Source organism: Meleagris gallopavo, chromosome 1, assembly GCF_000146605.3.
Source record: "Meleagris gallopavo isolate NT-WF06-2002-E0010 breed Aviagen turkey brand Nicholas breeding stock chromosome 1, Turkey_5.1, whole genome shotgun sequence".
Taxonomy (NCBI): Eukaryota; Metazoa; Chordata; class Aves; order Galliformes; family Phasianidae; genus Meleagris; species Meleagris gallopavo.
In genome coordinates, this window is record NC_015011.2 from 182,636,056 (window position 1) to 182,654,044 (window position 17,989).

Below are 17,989 nucleotides of genomic sequence, written 5' to 3' on the forward strand. Positions count from 1 at the left end.
TTTAAGCCAGAAAAGTTGAAATTTTCAAAAAATATGTCTTGAAAAGTTTCAAAAAGATTCCTGCTCAGCTAGCCAAGTAAACTTTAAAGGATAACGTGATTAAAGCATTCAATCTCACAGTTCTAGTTATGAATGAAAAGCAGGTTCATAATGTGTGAAGGAAAATCCAGCTGCATCTGGAAACTTGATTCTGTTTTTACTACACATCATGTTATTCAAGAACTACACCACTACCTAATACTCAGGAGCAGGAAATCAAATGTGGTACCTTTACTGTAAAGGAACAGCTTATTTCTGCCCAAAAAAGACACAGAAATGCATGCTTGTAACACGTCTAAGGTTCTCATTACAGCATTAACAGGGTAAGATTCTACTTCTGCTTAATTCTTCAGGGTTACAAAACAATTAACTGTGGAAAAAAGGGCAAATCATAACTCTGGGAACAATCCCAGCTTGTTTTAAATATCTTTAATAACTTGCAAAACATATTTGTTCTTCTAACATCCTTGAAATTAAGGCATGCTGTATCTGCTACAAAGCTCATGCAAAATTGGCTTTTAATTGAGACTTTAGCAGAAAGAGCACAGCAGTTAGCACAATCTGTCATTTGGCCATAGATCTTTAAAGTCTTACTTACCCCAGCATTCAACAACGTTGTGACAACATTTTTGCCAGGAAGCCCTTGAATTGTGGTTCCTTTTCCAGTAGTCTTTTGCACAACAATCACATTGGGTTTGGAAGTCATTGGAATTGTAGTGATTTTGGTTGTAGTTCCTAAATTTTAATGAGAAAAGAAGGAATGTGAAGCTTATCCCACATATATTTCCTTTCACTTTAGAAGTTGGCTGCATAGAAATCACTGTATTTAAATCTTACAGAACAACAAAGAAAGCATCTGGAATTGGAATTTATGCAACTCAACACATAAAAGATCAACTGCTTGCTCCACAAATCTTTCGTCTATAGGCAAAACAGGCATGTGCTGAACAAGAGCAGTTCATTCTGTATTAGAACAGACAGCTTCTTCTCATGAATTACAGAGAAGACTAATGCAAGTGTCTCAGGATAATACATCTAACTTCTCAAAAGCTAGAGTTAGCATTAAGGGCAATGCTAATACTCAAGTCAATGTCCTACATGCACAGATTGACTTTGGAGCTCAACAGATAACTTAGGCAGAAGAACCTGTATGTGTCAGTAATAGCCATCTCTTTCTAGAATTGAGATGCTTCAATGTAAGTGACTAATAGTGGATTGAAGGAAAAATGAAAATTAAGAAAAATATGCTACTGTGTTAAAATCAGTTCTTGAAAGTTGAATTCCTAACTATTTTTATTTTTATTTATTTCAAAGAGCTGTGTTGGTTATTTCTCTCCCTCTCCCACTATGTAATAAGATCCATTCCCTGCATCAACCTGCAGAGCAGGCAATGCTGGACCACCCTCCACAATCTACAATGGCACACACACTGATACTTATGTAATTAATGTTATCAGACTGCCATTTCAAGATCTACTCAGACAGCCTTTTTTTGTTTTTAACCACCCCTACCATTTTCCCTCCGCAGAAAATACTGCTCAGTCATCACAGTTGCAATCCCAAGAATTCCTCTCATTACCTTCTACCCACTAGTCATGCCTGCAGATGCCTCACTATACAGTTCAGATCAATAACTGTACTAATCCTGAGGAAGGGAAGATTTGCTGAGACACAACCATTATTTTCTTAGCTTAGGAAGCCTCTAGCTGGCTGCTCCATTAGCAGAAAAGGAAAAGAACATGAAATAAAAAAAGAATATATAAAAAAAGGAAGATATAGTTTTTAAACTTGTGTAATATCAGGACAAATTGGTAGAATCCTCACCAAGATCAAGTAAGGGCTTCCCTGCATAGTCTGCTGCTCTGGAGAACAATAATACTCTCTTTTGTTTATGAACTCGTTAGTCTATCTAGAAATCTCCTTAAGAACTCATCATACCTGAAACAGGATGAAGAAGTTACCGTTTTAGTCCTAAATCCGATTTTGCAGAAAGTAAGATTAAAAAAAATTGAGGCACGTCTACCAGACTACACTCCAGCATGGCTTTACCCCAGCCTCTGCTGTGCCTTTCAGTGCCAGGATCTGGCTGGTGGTACTTTGGGATTCTGCTAAGAACCAGCAGCATGAGCTGTTATCTAAGGACAAAAGAATCCATACTTCTACCTGTTATTTGTATCTTCACTTTCAGCTATTTTCTTCTGAGTTAACCCCTCCAATAAAAGCCCTATACATTATTTAAGCACACAATCCAAAGAAAAGCCCTGAACAATCTGAGCAAGTATAGACTTGCTTGTGAATTCAATCCCAATATATAAAAAAAAAACAAACAAAAACAACTCATATGCTTACCAGAAACAATATTACTACTGATAATCTTGCCTCCCAGAGTAGCCAGTGATTTTGGTACTACTGTAATGATGCTACCACTCGTGGTTTTCACATAAGTTGCAGCCCCAGGAGTTCCAGCCATCCGAGCCCCTATAGAGGGGCTAACTGTCGGCCGTGTGTATGTTGCTTGAGTTCCTGTGTTAAAGAACAAAAGACAAAAACAGCAAAGTTCTCTGTTAAAACATAATTCCCTATTATTTGTAAGGTGGGGAGAAAAAAAAAAAGTTATATTAGAAGAAAAGCACTAGATTGTATTCAGAGAGACTCTATACTGCAATTTATTGCAACTCCTTGTGAACCTACAGGTAGTTTCTAAACATGCAAAGCAATATTCAAGCACTTACCATCTTTAAATTAAATAGAGTTTTGTTAAATATTGCACTACATGCTCTATGACTGACACATTTTAACTCGCGTCCTTCTTCCCAAGATTTTACTTTTCAATAGGTGCACAGATTCTACCTGAATTTTGCCATTTACTCCGCTAGACACCCAAGAATTAGTTCTTTGATGAAACTATGAGAACTGATTTCTGTTCCTCCTGAAAGAGGCCTAGACTCCCATTTTGTCCATGAGACAAATCATTTAAGAACACGAGTAATTACTTCCCTCAGAGATATATTTAGACCCAAGAGTAATTTACAATGACAATACAATTGCATAGATTTAGCGTTTAGCTAAATCCTATTTTCCTCTACCTATTCAGAACAGAATGAGGTGAGAGTACACAGAAGAACATGCTCAAAATAATAACAGGAGTCAACAGCTACACTATGAACACAATTTCGTTCTGCTTGTACTGCTGCCAATAATTTGCTACAGATATTAATTGCTAAACATCACAGAGAAAACCAACTTGCTTTACCAAGAAAGCCATATGTTCAAATCTAAGAGAGCAGAACAAGGTTATATGAATTAAAAGTACTGCAAAACTGTTAACTCTTTTTTATATACTTGGAAATGTTTGTGCGAAGCAGGAGCTATAGGTTTTTGTTTCTTTTTAAGATATCATTAACTATCAACATGAGCTAATAATCCCAGCTCATGCTAAAAATTCAGAAAACAGGGATAGAGCTCCTTTGCACATTTTCCTATACAAGATCATAACTTGCACCATCTGCATTATTTCTGATCTTCAATGAATAAGAAAACACAAATACAATTAGATCTCCAGGAAAAAAAAAAAATAAATGGGATTTTAAAATTCAGTTTTTTGGCAAGACTATGAGCAAGTCATCTGTCTTTTAAACTCCATGTGTCTAAAATAGAAATGATGATGACCTACCTACTTGAGGCACCTAAAAAAAAAAACAAAAACACACTAATGTAAATTGTCTAATGTAAGGTGCTACAGAAGTGCAAAGTATCAGTGTATTGCAAAAAAAAATAATATATATATATATAAGTATATATATATATATATTTAAATCAACTCAATGAGGATGGAATTTTCACTGTTTCTGCATTAATGCAAAGAGATCACAAGAGGAATGAAAGAGCTAAAATCCTTATCTAGCATAATGATCCAGGTCCATGAATGTGATGTTGTGCTCACTGTTTACAAGAGAGAAGTGACCTTTTTCCCCCTAGCAAACCATGTTTTGCTGCCTGCATGCCTGGGTTTAACCCTCCCTTCCCTTCTCAGAATCATAACTTACCAGAGGGAGTAGTGACCAGTTTAGTTGTCATGACAGTCCCATTACTGCTAACAACCATAATAGGTGAATTGCTACTGCTGGGCAATGCCGCTGTAACTGGTTTGGGAAGGATTTTACTGAGCTGCACCTGTTGAGTGATTATTTTAACACCTAGGAAAGGAGAAAGGTTACTGTTAAAATACAGGCACGAAAAGTTACTTCCTGAAATGCTTTCTCAGACTGAGCCCTAGTGGGCAGGTAGCCTCACAAGGCTTCTATTCTGAGCCCATTTATTCCTGATTATGAAAATACTTTTCTTTTTTGTAGGGCTGTTTTCTTTAATTGTTTGCTTATTGTTTTGTGGGTTTGGTTGTTTTTGTTTTTTTTTTTGTTTGTTTGTTTTGTTTTTTAGATTTCCTTGCAAATAAGATATTCATCATCTTTGCTTTCATGTGCCTGTTTCAATTCCTAGCGACTCCCACTGAGTCACAGGATTACATTCTATCACTGATTTATTTCATTGAGTTTTAATCTTTTCAGGTTCATGACTCAAAAACTAGAACACATTTCCCAGGCCAACAGGTTACAACCAATACCAAATTGTTTCATGTACAGTGAAGCATCTAAAAAGGAAGTAGTAATCCATAAATTTAGTCTGTTAAGTTTTAAGGTTTTAAACAGCCCACTTGAATTCCATCCTTGTGAACACATAAAAAAGCTTCCTGCACAATCAGTTCGGCTGGGTGTAAGGAACTAATTGTAACTCTGGCTACAGAAGGTTGCTTTAAGTAAAGTATCATCTCTTGGGTTATTGGTTATCTTGACATTAAGAAGAACTGGAGTGAAACAAACTCAGAGTAGAAGTAGCAAGGATGGGGACACCTCATTATGGCAATGATTTTGCTCACTTTCATTCAGTTATCGTAGAGGGATGGGAGATGTTCGAGATTCACTTCTCAGTTGCAAACCAAAAGGTCACTGCTGTAAGCTCAAAAGTTATCCAGGCTGCATGTTTCTCAGGTGGTCAAGTTCTGTGTTGAGATTCCACTGTGTTGGTTAAATGCTACGAAACACTCAGCCTGAATTAATCCCACCCAAACGTAGGCATTTGTATTTGTACACAAAGGTTTGCAGGTGAGCAATTTTCAGGCCATGAAACATCCTCCAGAGATGTTTGCTTCTTCTGCATTGACTATAACCACAGTACAGAGTACATAAGCTCCAAATCAGAAAAGAAAAACTGAAGCCTTTGAATCATCCAGACACAACACTGGATAAAAAGCCAAGCCTTCATGAAAATCAGCTCCCATCTGCCAGAGAGAATAGGTTGAGAATCAAATGGCATTTCCAAAGAAATTTAAACTAAAAAGCACTCTGAGTCCAAAACCATGGTAAAGGCACAGAGTGAAGCTCTTATTGATGAAGCATTGTTTAATAATTGGAGGATGGAGGTGTCCTATTTGTCTTCATTACAGGGCACTTTTTCCTAGGCAGTGGTGGTGTAATCCAAGAAGTTTATTAAAGGACAGGGGTAGGTTTGTTTGTTTCTTCATTCCATAGCCTGTTTTAATTTTTTTTTTTAAACTAAACAGTACAAACAATTTTACCAATCACATTATTAATATAAAACATGGATTTAAAAATACTTTGCACTTTTATAGCACTTTTTGTTTTAGAATTTGCTAACTTTGCAAGTATTACTTCTTATTTTACAGTAGAGTAAAGCCAAGGAAGAAAGATTATGCAACTTGCCCAAAGTCAACTGAATGAGTCAACATTACAAAGAGAATTAAGATCAACTCCCAGACTCAGATCTAATTGTATTTTTGCTGTAACAAGTAACTCAAAAATAGATTTCAATTTCTGGACCACAGAAAAGAATTGAAACATGGATTAACTTTTTTTTTCCTTCAGTTGATACAGCTGAACAGCTCTTGGATCTTCAGAAAATCGGCGTCTTCATGTTTCAACTAAGTTATTTTTCAAGATAATTACATACCTTTCAATGTCTAATGATAAAATACTTAATCCTAAAGTATGGTCTACAATACCTGAACCAAACAAGAATGACAGAATCAAATTCTTCAATTACTGTTAGCTGACAACATAATATCATCCTTCTCTATTATTTAATTTTGAAATACTGTCCTTACGCAGCTACGCCTTCACAGCTCCCTCTCTACGTTTGGGATAGAATCCGGCCCCTACTTTCTTGAGGTTTGGGGGTAGATCACAGTTGGCAATATAACTCAAGATTAACTCCAACTACCTGATTCCTGTTTGATCTGAATGGTGGGCTTGATGCCAGGTGGAAACTGAGATTGCTGGGGCTGCTGTTGAGCTACAGAAGACTGTGCCAGCTGTTGTTGCTGTGGCTGCTGCTGTTGTTGCTGCTGTGGCTGTTGCTGCTGTTGCTGCTGCTGTGGCTGCTGTTGCTGGGCCTGTTGCATTTGGTGCAGTTGCTGCTTGGGAGACTGCTGATGCTGTTTGGGGAACTGTGCTAAGATCTGCGTTGGATTCCCAACCAAACCTTTTGGGGATGGTAGTCTGGTAGAGGCTACTTTAATCGCCGATGTGGATACGCCTGCAAAAGAGTAAATGGTTTGAGATTTAGCAGGGTAATGTGAAAGAAAAGTATGATTTCTTTATATATATACTCTTTCACTTAAACTGCCTTTACTACCGAAGGGTGCAAATAAATACAGAATGGTTAAAAAAAAAAAAATAGTACTTGTGCCAGAAATGCTCTGTTCAGTGTCAAGGGAGCTTTATACAGGCTTTCAATGTGACAGTAGAATATCTTTAGGTAGATAACATGAAGACCACAATTCTAGCCTATTTCCTGCACCTTTTGTAGTACAAATATCTTTATGAATCTTTTCAAAGCCAGATCTTTAATCTTCAATAAAGCAAAACATTTATAGTGAATAAAAATCAAGACTGCAACAAGCTAGAACATGGGAATGACAAATGTCAAATCCATCATTCTAAGGCAGTATCCATTAGTGAACAAAAAATTGTCTTACAAAAATGAATCAAGTAATGGTATGTGATTTAGAAAACTATGGAACATGTTTTTTTTCTGATGAAAGGTTAAACAATCTTACAAGTAATAAAGTGGTGCAGTCAGATAAAAAAAAATCTTTTGAATACATAAGCATTTAGGTTACTTCCTTGCACAGCTGGCAGAGCTGTCAGAAGGTTTCCAGCAAATTTGGGCTTTACCTCAAATTCTGCACTGTACATCAAGCACCAAAAAAGAATCACAGAATGGCCAGGGTTGGAAGGGATCTCAAGGATCATGAAATCTCTAACCTCCCACCACAGGCAGAGCCACCAACCTCCACATTTAATGCTACACCAGGCTGCCCAGGGCTCCATCCAACCTGGCCTTGAACACCTCCGGGGATGGACGGGGCATCCACAGCCTCTCTGGGCAGCTGTTCCAGCACCTCACCAATCTCTCTGTAAAGAACTTCCCCCTGACGTCCAACCTAAATCTTCCCTCCTTCAACTTCAAACCATTTCCCCTTGTACTGCTGTTATCCACCCTTCAAGAAGAGTTGAGAAAGACAAAGTCCATGTCTTAAACTGGCATTTTTTAACCAAGTCCGTGCTAAAGTGGTAGGCTTTAATCTCCTCTCTTACTTTTCCTCTACAGTTATAGACAGCAATAACACTAACAGTCAGAGCAACCTACAATTCTGACAATCTAAATAAGCAACCCTTTTCTGACTGCATGACCTATCAGCTTCTCCCTTTTCTCGGTCAGCTCTTCTCGTTTACTGATTTCATTTCTCCATGGTGGGAGCCATTATCAGTTTGTCACAACATTTCATCAGTATCTTTAGTAATTATATTGAATTTTTAACCTGCATCAGTTACTTTTGAATTGTAGCTGCCACTTCCAAGATCAAATCCAATTAAAAATCCACAGTTCAATATGAAACACTGCTGTAAGCTTTTGCGTGCTGTAGATTACTGATGTACCTTAAGGACTTGATTAATGGAAGCAGTATGGCCTTGATTTGGCTCAGCAACTTTTTGTGGAATGAAAAATAGAATGGAAAAATATAGACCAAGAAAAACACTACGCAACAATTGTCACTGTCAGGCAAGTGGTGGTCACTGAGGTCCTCCCAGTCACTCACACCTTCCCATCCAAAGAGACAGCCAATGGGCACAGAGTTGAATCAATCATGCTAGCAGGCATAGCTGGAAAGAGAAACCAGCAACTCAGGTGTTTTAAATTCAGGCTCACTCAGATCTTAAGATTAAGGACCTGAAAGTTAAGCTGTCAATAAAACATGAAGATAAAATGTATAAGCCTTTTTTAGAATATTTTTAATACTTCAGAAGTATTACAATACTGAGTATGTCAAGCATAAGCTTAATTTACTTGGTGAGAACTCTGCATCTTTCTGTGAAAGCATTAAGAGAAGCAATCAACATGGTATTCAAATGATACTGGAAACACCCATTCTTTGTGAATCAGACAGAGCTCTCTGAAAATACTCATTCTGGGGCAATGTTTTAATGCCAAAAGAAATTTTTTTTTCCTCCGAACTAAAAGCTTTGCCACACTGCCTCATCAGATTCTCTTTAATAACTGAATTTACACATCAGTGATTGAAGAAGGAAAAGAGCTGTGCCCAGCAAGAATTCCTCTGTAGTATCTTAGATTAGTTTCATCACTGTAGTGTTTGTTTTTTAAAAACTCCTCTTTTGAACTCAGCATATGTAAACATAAACCTCATCTCTAAGCTGTTCTCAAAGCAATGCCTAACTTATCAGCAAAAAAGCTCTTAAACATACAACGTTTTCACTATACCTTGTGCTACCGTTGACATGACCACAGATGGCGTTGATGATACCACAGCAGTCACAGCAATTGTACTTGCAGTACAGGAGGGAGTGGAACAGCTACTGCTGCTGGTGCTACTGCTGACCAGAGAGGACTGAGAAGCAGTGATAACCACCGGTTGTTTCTGAGTAGTTGATGCGATGACTGATGTTGGAACGAGTTTCGTAACTGCTGCATAGTTGTGGGACTTGGAAAGGATGTTGGGTACAAAAGTTGAGCTTGGAGATGTGGTTACTATTATCACCTGAAAGGAGGAAAAAAAAAGAAAGAAAGAAGAAATTCATGTGTTCTTTGCACTTACAAAGAGCATAAAACTTCAGTAACATATTGGTGTAAGAGCATTTAGTTCTGGATACACGTTTATCAAGACCATTTAAGAGTGTGAATCACATTTGCTGGCAATTAAAAGTTTCCCTTAGTTTGAAAAGACAGTTATAAACATTTCCTTAGAAGATTTTTATTTTATTTTTTTTTTTAAGAGATAATGCTACTTTAATTAGATAGCAATTGCTGGTTTGAAGGCAAACAGACAGGAGGAATTAAGAGCTCAGTTCTGTTAACCAAGCCAGGAAGCCTGAAGCCCATTTTGAACAAAACAGCAGGGAGTTAAGTATGTTTTAAACACCATTCTCCCTAATCTAGCACAAATATCAAGAAATGGCAATGAAGAGAATAAAGAAATGTCTTTTTCTCTTCAACAACTAACAGCTGCTGAGTCAGTAATGGGAAATATTTTTGATCCACAAGGATGTAAGCAATCAATATTTCATCAGTGGAAAACCTGTTCTAGGTTCAGAAACAATTTGTTTTAATTAGAGTCCTCAGTAACAATAAATTCTTTCATATCTGCCTGAAAACCATTTGTCTGAAGACAATAGGCATTACTCCTAGTATGATCTTCACTTACAAGCCTATGCTCTGATTTGACATTGATATACATAGAAAGAGGTCTGTCCTTATGCAACTGACCTAGAAAACTGCCCATCTCTTTTTAACATGGGAACTACTTATGTAAGGAGGTTTGTGTTATTCTGTTTACTCCTACCTCCTTGTATTTACAAACACACAGTTGAAATAGAAACACACAGGACAGAAATACAACGCATTCAGTTTGCCATGCAGGAACGTCAAGAAATGGTTTCAATAAATCACCCCCACATCATTTATTACAAATCTAGAAATTTAAAACTTAGTCACGATTTCATTGAACAAAATCAAATAGAAAAGAGGTACATCAGGAGGAAATAAAATCTTGGCCAGAACAAATTGAAGGTCTTATACTACTTCCCAACGCTACTGAAATCTTGCTCTGAATTGATGGAATGGATGGAATCAAGACAGCAGATTTCACCACCATGGTTGCCTCTGCCTCTCCTTTCTACTCCTCACTACTTTTATGATCCCCGCTACTTAACTCAGTTTTTAAACATTTTGACACGAGGAAAAACAAAAGTTTACTACCTTCACCAATGACAGCATATTTACCACACCTCATCACCACCCAAAGCATAAATTTCCCATACCCACTGCTTCGCCTCCTTATTTCTTATTCCAAGAAGAACGTTTTTGCTGTGCCACCCTTATTTTTGCCTTCTAAGTGCAATTTAATCAAAACACTCTTCTGAAACTGCTCCTGGGCTGTGGCCAAATACACATACTGAACACTACATAAGCCCAATTTTGGTACTAATCTTGCATGTGAAAAGACCCTAAGGTATGATCAGAGTTTAATTATCAGATGGCACTAGTAGTTTTTGAATATTAGGGCCAGCTCCATTCCATATAGGATAACTAATTTAGGAGCACACACGACAAGTTGCAGATTATGAAGGAAGATTATTCATATTAAACTTCCTACATAATTCCTAGTGCAACAGGGCATCTTAAGCATCTCAGCTAAGTACAAACATGCAGGATGCATCTGGATGTAATCACAACTCCTGAACAGTGCTGTTCTTCAATCAAAGCAAGAGATAAAACCATCAGTTCGAGGTTATTACATAATAGGACTTTGTTTAATCATGCAGGGGAAAAAGTCTTGTCAAGTATTACAGCTCAGAATCAACTTGCTGTCCTGTGACTAAGCAGGTTTGGATCTCTATGTTCTGCTGTGTTAATTCTGGGAGAAGAAATGCAATGATGATTAGTGATCTTCCTGCATGAAATATAACAAGAATTTTCTTTTTCTGAATTAAAAAAAAAAAATTACAAATTTTGAAACTTAAATCACAACAATTATGTTTTTGAAATACTATATTTTCACGTGTCCAAACATTCAATGGCATGGAGATGCGCCAGGGAAAGATCAGGCTGGGTGTGGGGAAAAAGTTCTGCAGAGGGTGGTGGGCATGGAACAGGCTGACCAGGACAGAGGCTGTGGCCTCGAGCTGCCAGAGCTCAGGGACACAGGGTTTGGGTTTTGGGTGGAGCCAGGAGATGGACTCAGTGATCCTTGTGAGTCTCTTCCAACTCAGGATATCCTGTGATTGCATGTTAACTTGTCACCAGAACTGCACCACATCTTTCCACAGCAGAAAGACTGACTAGTGACCAAGAGTAAGTTGTTTTTTTTGCTTTTGTAATAGTAAGATATAAATTCCTTACATTTACTGTATTTAGTCCTATCAGCCCTATTCTGAGAAACACCAAAATCTAGTTCCCGAAGAAATGAATGAACCAAACTGCCAGAAGCTGAAGCTAGATTCCTTCTGTGTCCTAGACAGAGGATTTTATTACAGGAAGAGAAGCCAGAAATTGGAGCTGTGACATTATTAGTTGTTACGGCAAGTCTTTCTCCAACCCACTGAGATGTCAAAACAATTCTGAAAGCTGGCGTGTAGAAACTAAAAATTTCATTCATATCCAAGAACTTCACTCATACCCAGCTGCACTTGTTTAAAACGGTGCAGTTCCAATTTGAGTCTAACAAGTCTGTCATTTAATTTAAAACTACACAGAGGGATTTCTCCCACCAAATTTATCCGGCGACGTATCTCAGTATACCTAAATCCAACGAAAGAGGGCAGTGTGACAAGTTCAGACACAAAAACCACCACCATCTGATGAAACAAATGATTTTCCCATAGCTGCAGTCTAGCAAGAGTCACAATGTGCAAACTAAGACCTAGAATTTCCCAATCTGAATGAAGCAAAAGCACATCTGCAGAAAAGACTCCACTGACAGTCCTTTCTTTTTCTTTTGCAGGTTTAGTACACTCCAGCTTTAACTACCATGCATATGTAACACTATAGGTAGTCAGGGCAAAGAAAAATCTTCCTGCACAAAAGGTGAGCCTAAAAAGAGCAGCAGGCTAGGTAGGTTACTCAGGTTCTAAACTAGTTGTGTGTTTGCTGCAGCAAATGCAGGATGTTCCGTTTAATGATGTATGCTCACTCACAGATTTCTATGCATGTCTTTCTGAGGTGAAGACTGATTAAGGATGCTGTCAAAGAACAGTAAATCAAATGAAAACAAAGACCTTGGAAATGGAAAAAGGTCAGAAAGCAAGTTCTTTATTGCATGTTACTTCAGTTAAATTGTCCTTGTTTTTAAAGTTTTCAAAACCAGGACATGGGAACTCTGCTAACCCAGAGTAATAAAACAATTAACAAGACTATCCCATGTGAAGGTTTGAGTTCAAGTGTCAAATTCTCACAGTTGGAAAAAATAAATGCTCGTTAGTAGCCAGCCTATAACCAGTCTGTCAGTACCAAGGCCAAATTCTTTTTTTTGCCTCTCTCACAAGTCTACTTTAATTAATAACTGCACCAAGAGTTAACTTGGTCTGAAACATTAATCTTTTTTAAACCTTAAGGACAAAATAGCAGACAGATCTGAAATGCACCGTTAAGCATGGGAAAGTAGTCATGCAATAGAACAGCCACATAAAATCTGAGTCCAATAAAAAGTTTCAAAATGGGTAAGCCTTCACATGCTGCATTCTCACAGAACCTGGGCATACTCAGCTGAGATGATGAAACTGATCTGATCACCACAATGCTGCTCATGTAGAATGAGAAACTGCACACTAGAACTAAAAGGAAAACAAAGCCCTCCCCAGTCTTCCATCAGCTCCAGTGGCAAGCCTTATAGACCCCCGGAACGTAGTCTCTAGACAAAAGGCATGCCAAGGGAAAGTCCAGGCCACCTCTCCTGGAAATCTACTACTGCAAAGAATAATTATAAGTAAGGAAAATAGAAATAAGAAAGATTACCTTTGACCAATAGTTGTTACCATCTGAAGGCTGTTCAGTGGCCTATGTGATCCAGTTCTCAGTGGATCAGTGTCCATATCACAAAACCCAACACCACAAATGGTACTAACTGGCAACCTTGTTGGCAGTCTCACCAGAGAGGCCAAGAATTGAATGAGCATGGAGACTGAATCCCCTCTCATCCCTAGAAGTGGTCCCTTCAGGTCAGGGTTGAGGCACATTGGTGGGGCAGTCTGGGGGAAGCTTGCACTCCCGCTGCCTGTGCTGTACCTGTTCTGTGGATAAAAAGAGGGCTTCAGTCTCCACAGCCGTCAATCCAGGTCCTTTCACACACAGGTGAACTAAATTCATACACGAGTTTGGTTTTCTCTTTGTTTTAAAGAAGGATTACCTTATCCCAAGCATAATCCTTAAAAAAAACAACAACCAAACAGCTAGACAGTTCACAGAAAGGAAGAGTCAAACATCACATCTTATTCACTGATAAAACCAAAATAAAGTAACATTTGGCAGCTTCCCCCACATACCTTCTGTGTTGTTGTGTTTGTTGTCTGTGTTGAGGGCTTAGTGAAGGTTATTTTCACTGGCGACATATGTGGCGGTAAGGAGTTGGCAATGCTCTGCATTATATTACTCATCTTGGGGCTGCCACTTACAGGCACTGTGATAGTTTTAGTGACAGGAGTCACTGCCTTCGGGACTTCTTTCAGGAGAACAGGGGAAGAACTGGAAGAATTAGTTCGCCGTCTTTTGCGGGGCTTTTCATCATCATCTGAGCAGCTGACACCTGGAAGAGAAGTGTTTTTCTAAATTAACATTTTCCCCAACTTGGGGCTCTCAGTGCTTTCCAGAACACTTCAAACTTGCTGAGTCTTGCACACATTTTCAAATAAAAGAAAAGGAAACAGAGAATAAATTAAATCTTATGGTCACAACTAACATCTATGATGTGTTATGTCCTTAATGAAGACCACACTTACAGTGCCAGAAAACAAAGAAACAAAACCCTCAAAACCTTGCTTGGCTGCTTCACTCCATTTAAGATGTAGAAAGAATGCAGAGTAAGTGCTGGAGTTTCATTCTATCTCTAGAAGTCTGTCCAGTGTGACTGCACGTACATGAGAGTTAGGATAGCATCAGTTTAAAACTTCACACTACACTGCTGTTGTTGGTTGTTTACTGGAAAGCTGAAGTTTATCCTCCTGTAGACTTTCCTGATTTCAACCTCTGCACGCTCTTTTTGTTACAACATGCTTTTTGTTACAGTACCTTTCCCCTTTTCACATCAATATAGCATCTCATGTTCCACTTTCATTCATAACATCCTTAAACCTCACTTTGCAAGTTTAAGTCTGGTGCATTTTGTGCAATAGTAAGGCATCACCTAGCATTCAATTAAAGAAAACAAGTCTAGCCTCAAAGAATTTCATTCATCCCCACAATTGCCGACTGCACAAGTAGAAACAAATTACTGCAATATTCAACTGAGCAAGAGATATTTCATTCTACAGCATGATCAAGGGATCATAAATACATACGAAACTTTCCTAAGTAGGCAAGAGGTTCATAAACTGATATGCATTGCAGAAAGACACAGTTTAACTACCTTGTAAATTCTTAGTTACTAGGTAACATGCATGTTTACCAAAATAGCCAGGGATAAACAAATTCAGTAAAAATTATACAGGGAGGACTTGATGCTCCTCTACAGAACAAGACTGAAGATCTTGCATTGTATGCCTGTGCCTTATAGCCAGCAAACAGTGTCATAGCAAAAAGCCTTCTTGCTGGTAACACAAGGAAACGTGGTTGACAGACAATCTCTAATTAGGGTCAGGATCCAACTACACTCAATCTAACAACTAAACATTAAGGCATTCAAAAAGTAAGGATGCAGGAATTAACATGGAAAAGAAAATGCCTAAGTGGCATAGCAAATGGTTTCCAAAAGATGGCATTCTGTATTAGCCCATAACCAATTCATTGGCAGGTACACATCAGAGTCATGCAGAAGGCTGATGGTTGCCCCCACACACAAATGGGAAACTGACCTAGAGAAAAGCTTGCAGCTTCAAAGATTAGCCTTAGCACATTGGAACACCATGATTAAGCGTTGATCTACAAGTAAAGGCTCAAAACAATTTCCTTTATGGTCCTGAACAAGCCTAGAGATGAACCCCATCCCTAGAATATCATGAATATCTTTTAGCAACAGGCTCTAAGTACGACACAAAGTACACTTTGTAAACTTGTAATGAATGCAAAGTCATCGATCACACTGAAAGTGGGCAGGAGATTCAGGAGATGAGAGAAGCACTCATCTCAATTAAACAAAAAAAAAAAAACCACAACACATGCAGCCTGCATGTTAGGACACAACTGTTACCTTCATGCATTACAAAGAAATACTGAAGATAAAAATGTATTTTTATCCACCCTCTTTCACAAAACAATAACAAAAGACCAAACAGATTGAACTAGCTGAATATTATCTCTTCTTATGTATAGCTCATTTCATTTCTCATTTTCACTGCTGGGGTTTTGTAAGAATGTTATTCCTGTAATTTCATGCTAGAAGCTGTACTTCTGCCAAGTGTTCCAGAAGCACTTAGCTCAGAAGTAATGCAGCTCGACTGTAACTCACACATGACAAGCAAGGCAGCAGAGAACACAGGAGTTAATGGCTCAATCAGGATGTGACTTGGGTGAGGTCACAACAGATCAGTGACAGAGGCAGGACTATAACTCAGCCCGCCCAAGTTTACTCTTATTCAAGTTTGTTAAAACTGCTGTGACTGATGCAACACACTCTGAAGGATGGACAATTCCTTTAAAAGACAGAACAAAATAAAGCAAGTGACAAGGGAGGAAAAAAAAAAAAAACTAAGAATGGTTGGAATAAAAATGAGAACCTATCATCTCTCTACTGTGTGTCTAGACTGGTTTTATACTCATTATCATGTAATAATTCAGTAAGTCTAAACTAAATATATAAGAGGTTAAGAACATTTTCCCCCTCAATCTTTAAACTAAAACTGAGTGATGAGCGCAATGAATCAGAAAAATTGAAAAAGAAAAAACTTAATGGGTTTTGTAGGTTGATACAATCAATACAGATGACTGTTTGCAGGTAACATTGCATTTATGTACAATTTGTTGCTTTTGGCTAGCAGATGTTACACAAACGTGTACATACTGCATTAAGATCAATTTTCAAAATGTTAGTTATCCATAACAACAATACAAATAGCAAACAACACTTCTGAACTACTTCTTTATTAATCTCAATTTGTCATCTGCCTTTTGGTAGGCAGCAAAATTCAAATAAAATCAGAATAAAGCACTTTTAATTTCACATAAAAACAAGCTTGGATGGTTTGGACATGTTTATGAGGACTTACTTTGCTTTTGGAACTAGCTTATTTATTAAACAAGAACAAAAAACACACCAAAACAACATGAAGAATGACTTCTATTCATCATGTGCTGCATTTCCAATTTAAATACATGAAGATGGATGCCTGTTGCAATCTCATATCCAATGAGATTTCCAAAGTTGCTTAGGTATGCGTGCTTCACAAAAAATTTGCTACCAAATGAATCACAAAATTACTAGACATAGTAAATGCTGTAATTTGTTCAACCATTGAGTTACGCCTTAGAAATCTCTGCATTCTCTCAAGCTACTATTATTTGAACACAGTATGCCAAAAGCCAAATTCTTAAGCAATGCAAGGCTAGTTCAGATCAAGTGAGGACAAGCACAGCAGCTCTCTAACTGAAATCATAGAATCACAGAATCACAGAATTGTAGGGGTTGGAAGGGACCTCTAGAGATCATCGAGACCAACCCCCCTGCCAAAGCAGGTTCCCTACACCAGGTCGCACAGGTAGGCGTCCATGCGAGACTTGAATATCTCCAGAGAAGGAGACTCCACAACCTCCCTGGGCAGCCTGTTCCAGTGCTCCGTCACCCTCACCGTGAAGAAGTTCTTACGCACATTCGTGCGAAACTTCCTATGCTGCAGTTTATGTCCGTTTCCCCTCGTCCTGTCTCCACGTACCACTGAAAAGAGACTGGCCTCACCGCTATGGCCGCCACACCTCAGATATTTATAAACCTGGATCAGGTCCCCTCTCAGTCGTCTTTTCTCAAGGCTAAACAGACCCAGTTCACTCAGCCTTTCTTCATAGGGGAGATGCTCCAGGCCCTTCACCATCTTTGTGGCCCTCCGCTGGACTCTTTCCAAGAGATCCCTGTCTTTTTTGTACTGGGGAGCCCAGAACTGGACACGGTACTCCAGATGAGGCCTTACCAGGGCAGAGTAGAGGGGGAGGACGCCCAGGTCCCTCTCTCTGCAGAGCTCCTCTCCAGCAGCTCATCCCCCAGCCTGTATTGGTTCATGCAATTATTCCTTCCTAGGTGTAAGACCCTACACTTGCTTTTGTTGAACCTCATCCGGTTTCTTACTGCCCAGCTCTCCAGCCTGTCCAGGTCTCACTGAATGGCAGCACAGCCTTCAGGCGTGTCAGCCAATCCTCCCAACTTCGTATCATCAGCAAACTTGCTGAGGGTGGCCACTATCCCCTCATCAAGGTCATTGATCAAGATGTTGAACAAGACCGGACCCAGCACAGACCCCTGGGGGATACCACTGGTTACAGGTCTCCAGCCAGACTCTGCACCACCAACAACGACCCTCTGCGCTCTGCCAGTCAGCCAGTTCTCAACCCACCTCACTGTCCACTCGTCTATCCCACACTTCCTCAGCTTTGTTATAAGGATGTCGTGGGAGACAGTATCAAATGCCTTTCTAAATCAAGGTAGATTACATCTACTGCTCTT

General features: G+C 38.8%; 1 protein-coding gene across 1 annotated transcript in view; it reads right to left on the bottom strand.

Moving 5' to 3' along the window:
* The window catches only part of EMSY (EMSY transcriptional repressor, BRCA2 interacting), a 92,166-nt gene that overhangs the window by 12,884 nt on the left and 61,293 nt on the right, over nucleotides 1-17,989 (bottom strand). Inside the window, exons 2-7 of the mRNA XM_010706207.2 lie at nucleotides 13,671-13,930; nucleotides 8,896-9,172; nucleotides 6,334-6,648; nucleotides 4,086-4,235; nucleotides 2,389-2,562; nucleotides 638-774 (exon numbers count right to left, since the gene is read on the bottom strand). Of these exons, the coding sequence (XP_010704509.1) occupies nucleotides 638-774; nucleotides 2,389-2,562; nucleotides 4,086-4,235; nucleotides 6,334-6,648; nucleotides 8,896-9,172; nucleotides 13,671-13,930 (1,313 nt within the window). The remainder of the gene's footprint in view (nucleotides 1-637; nucleotides 775-2,388; nucleotides 2,563-4,085; nucleotides 4,236-6,333; nucleotides 6,649-8,895; nucleotides 9,173-13,670; nucleotides 13,931-17,989) is intronic.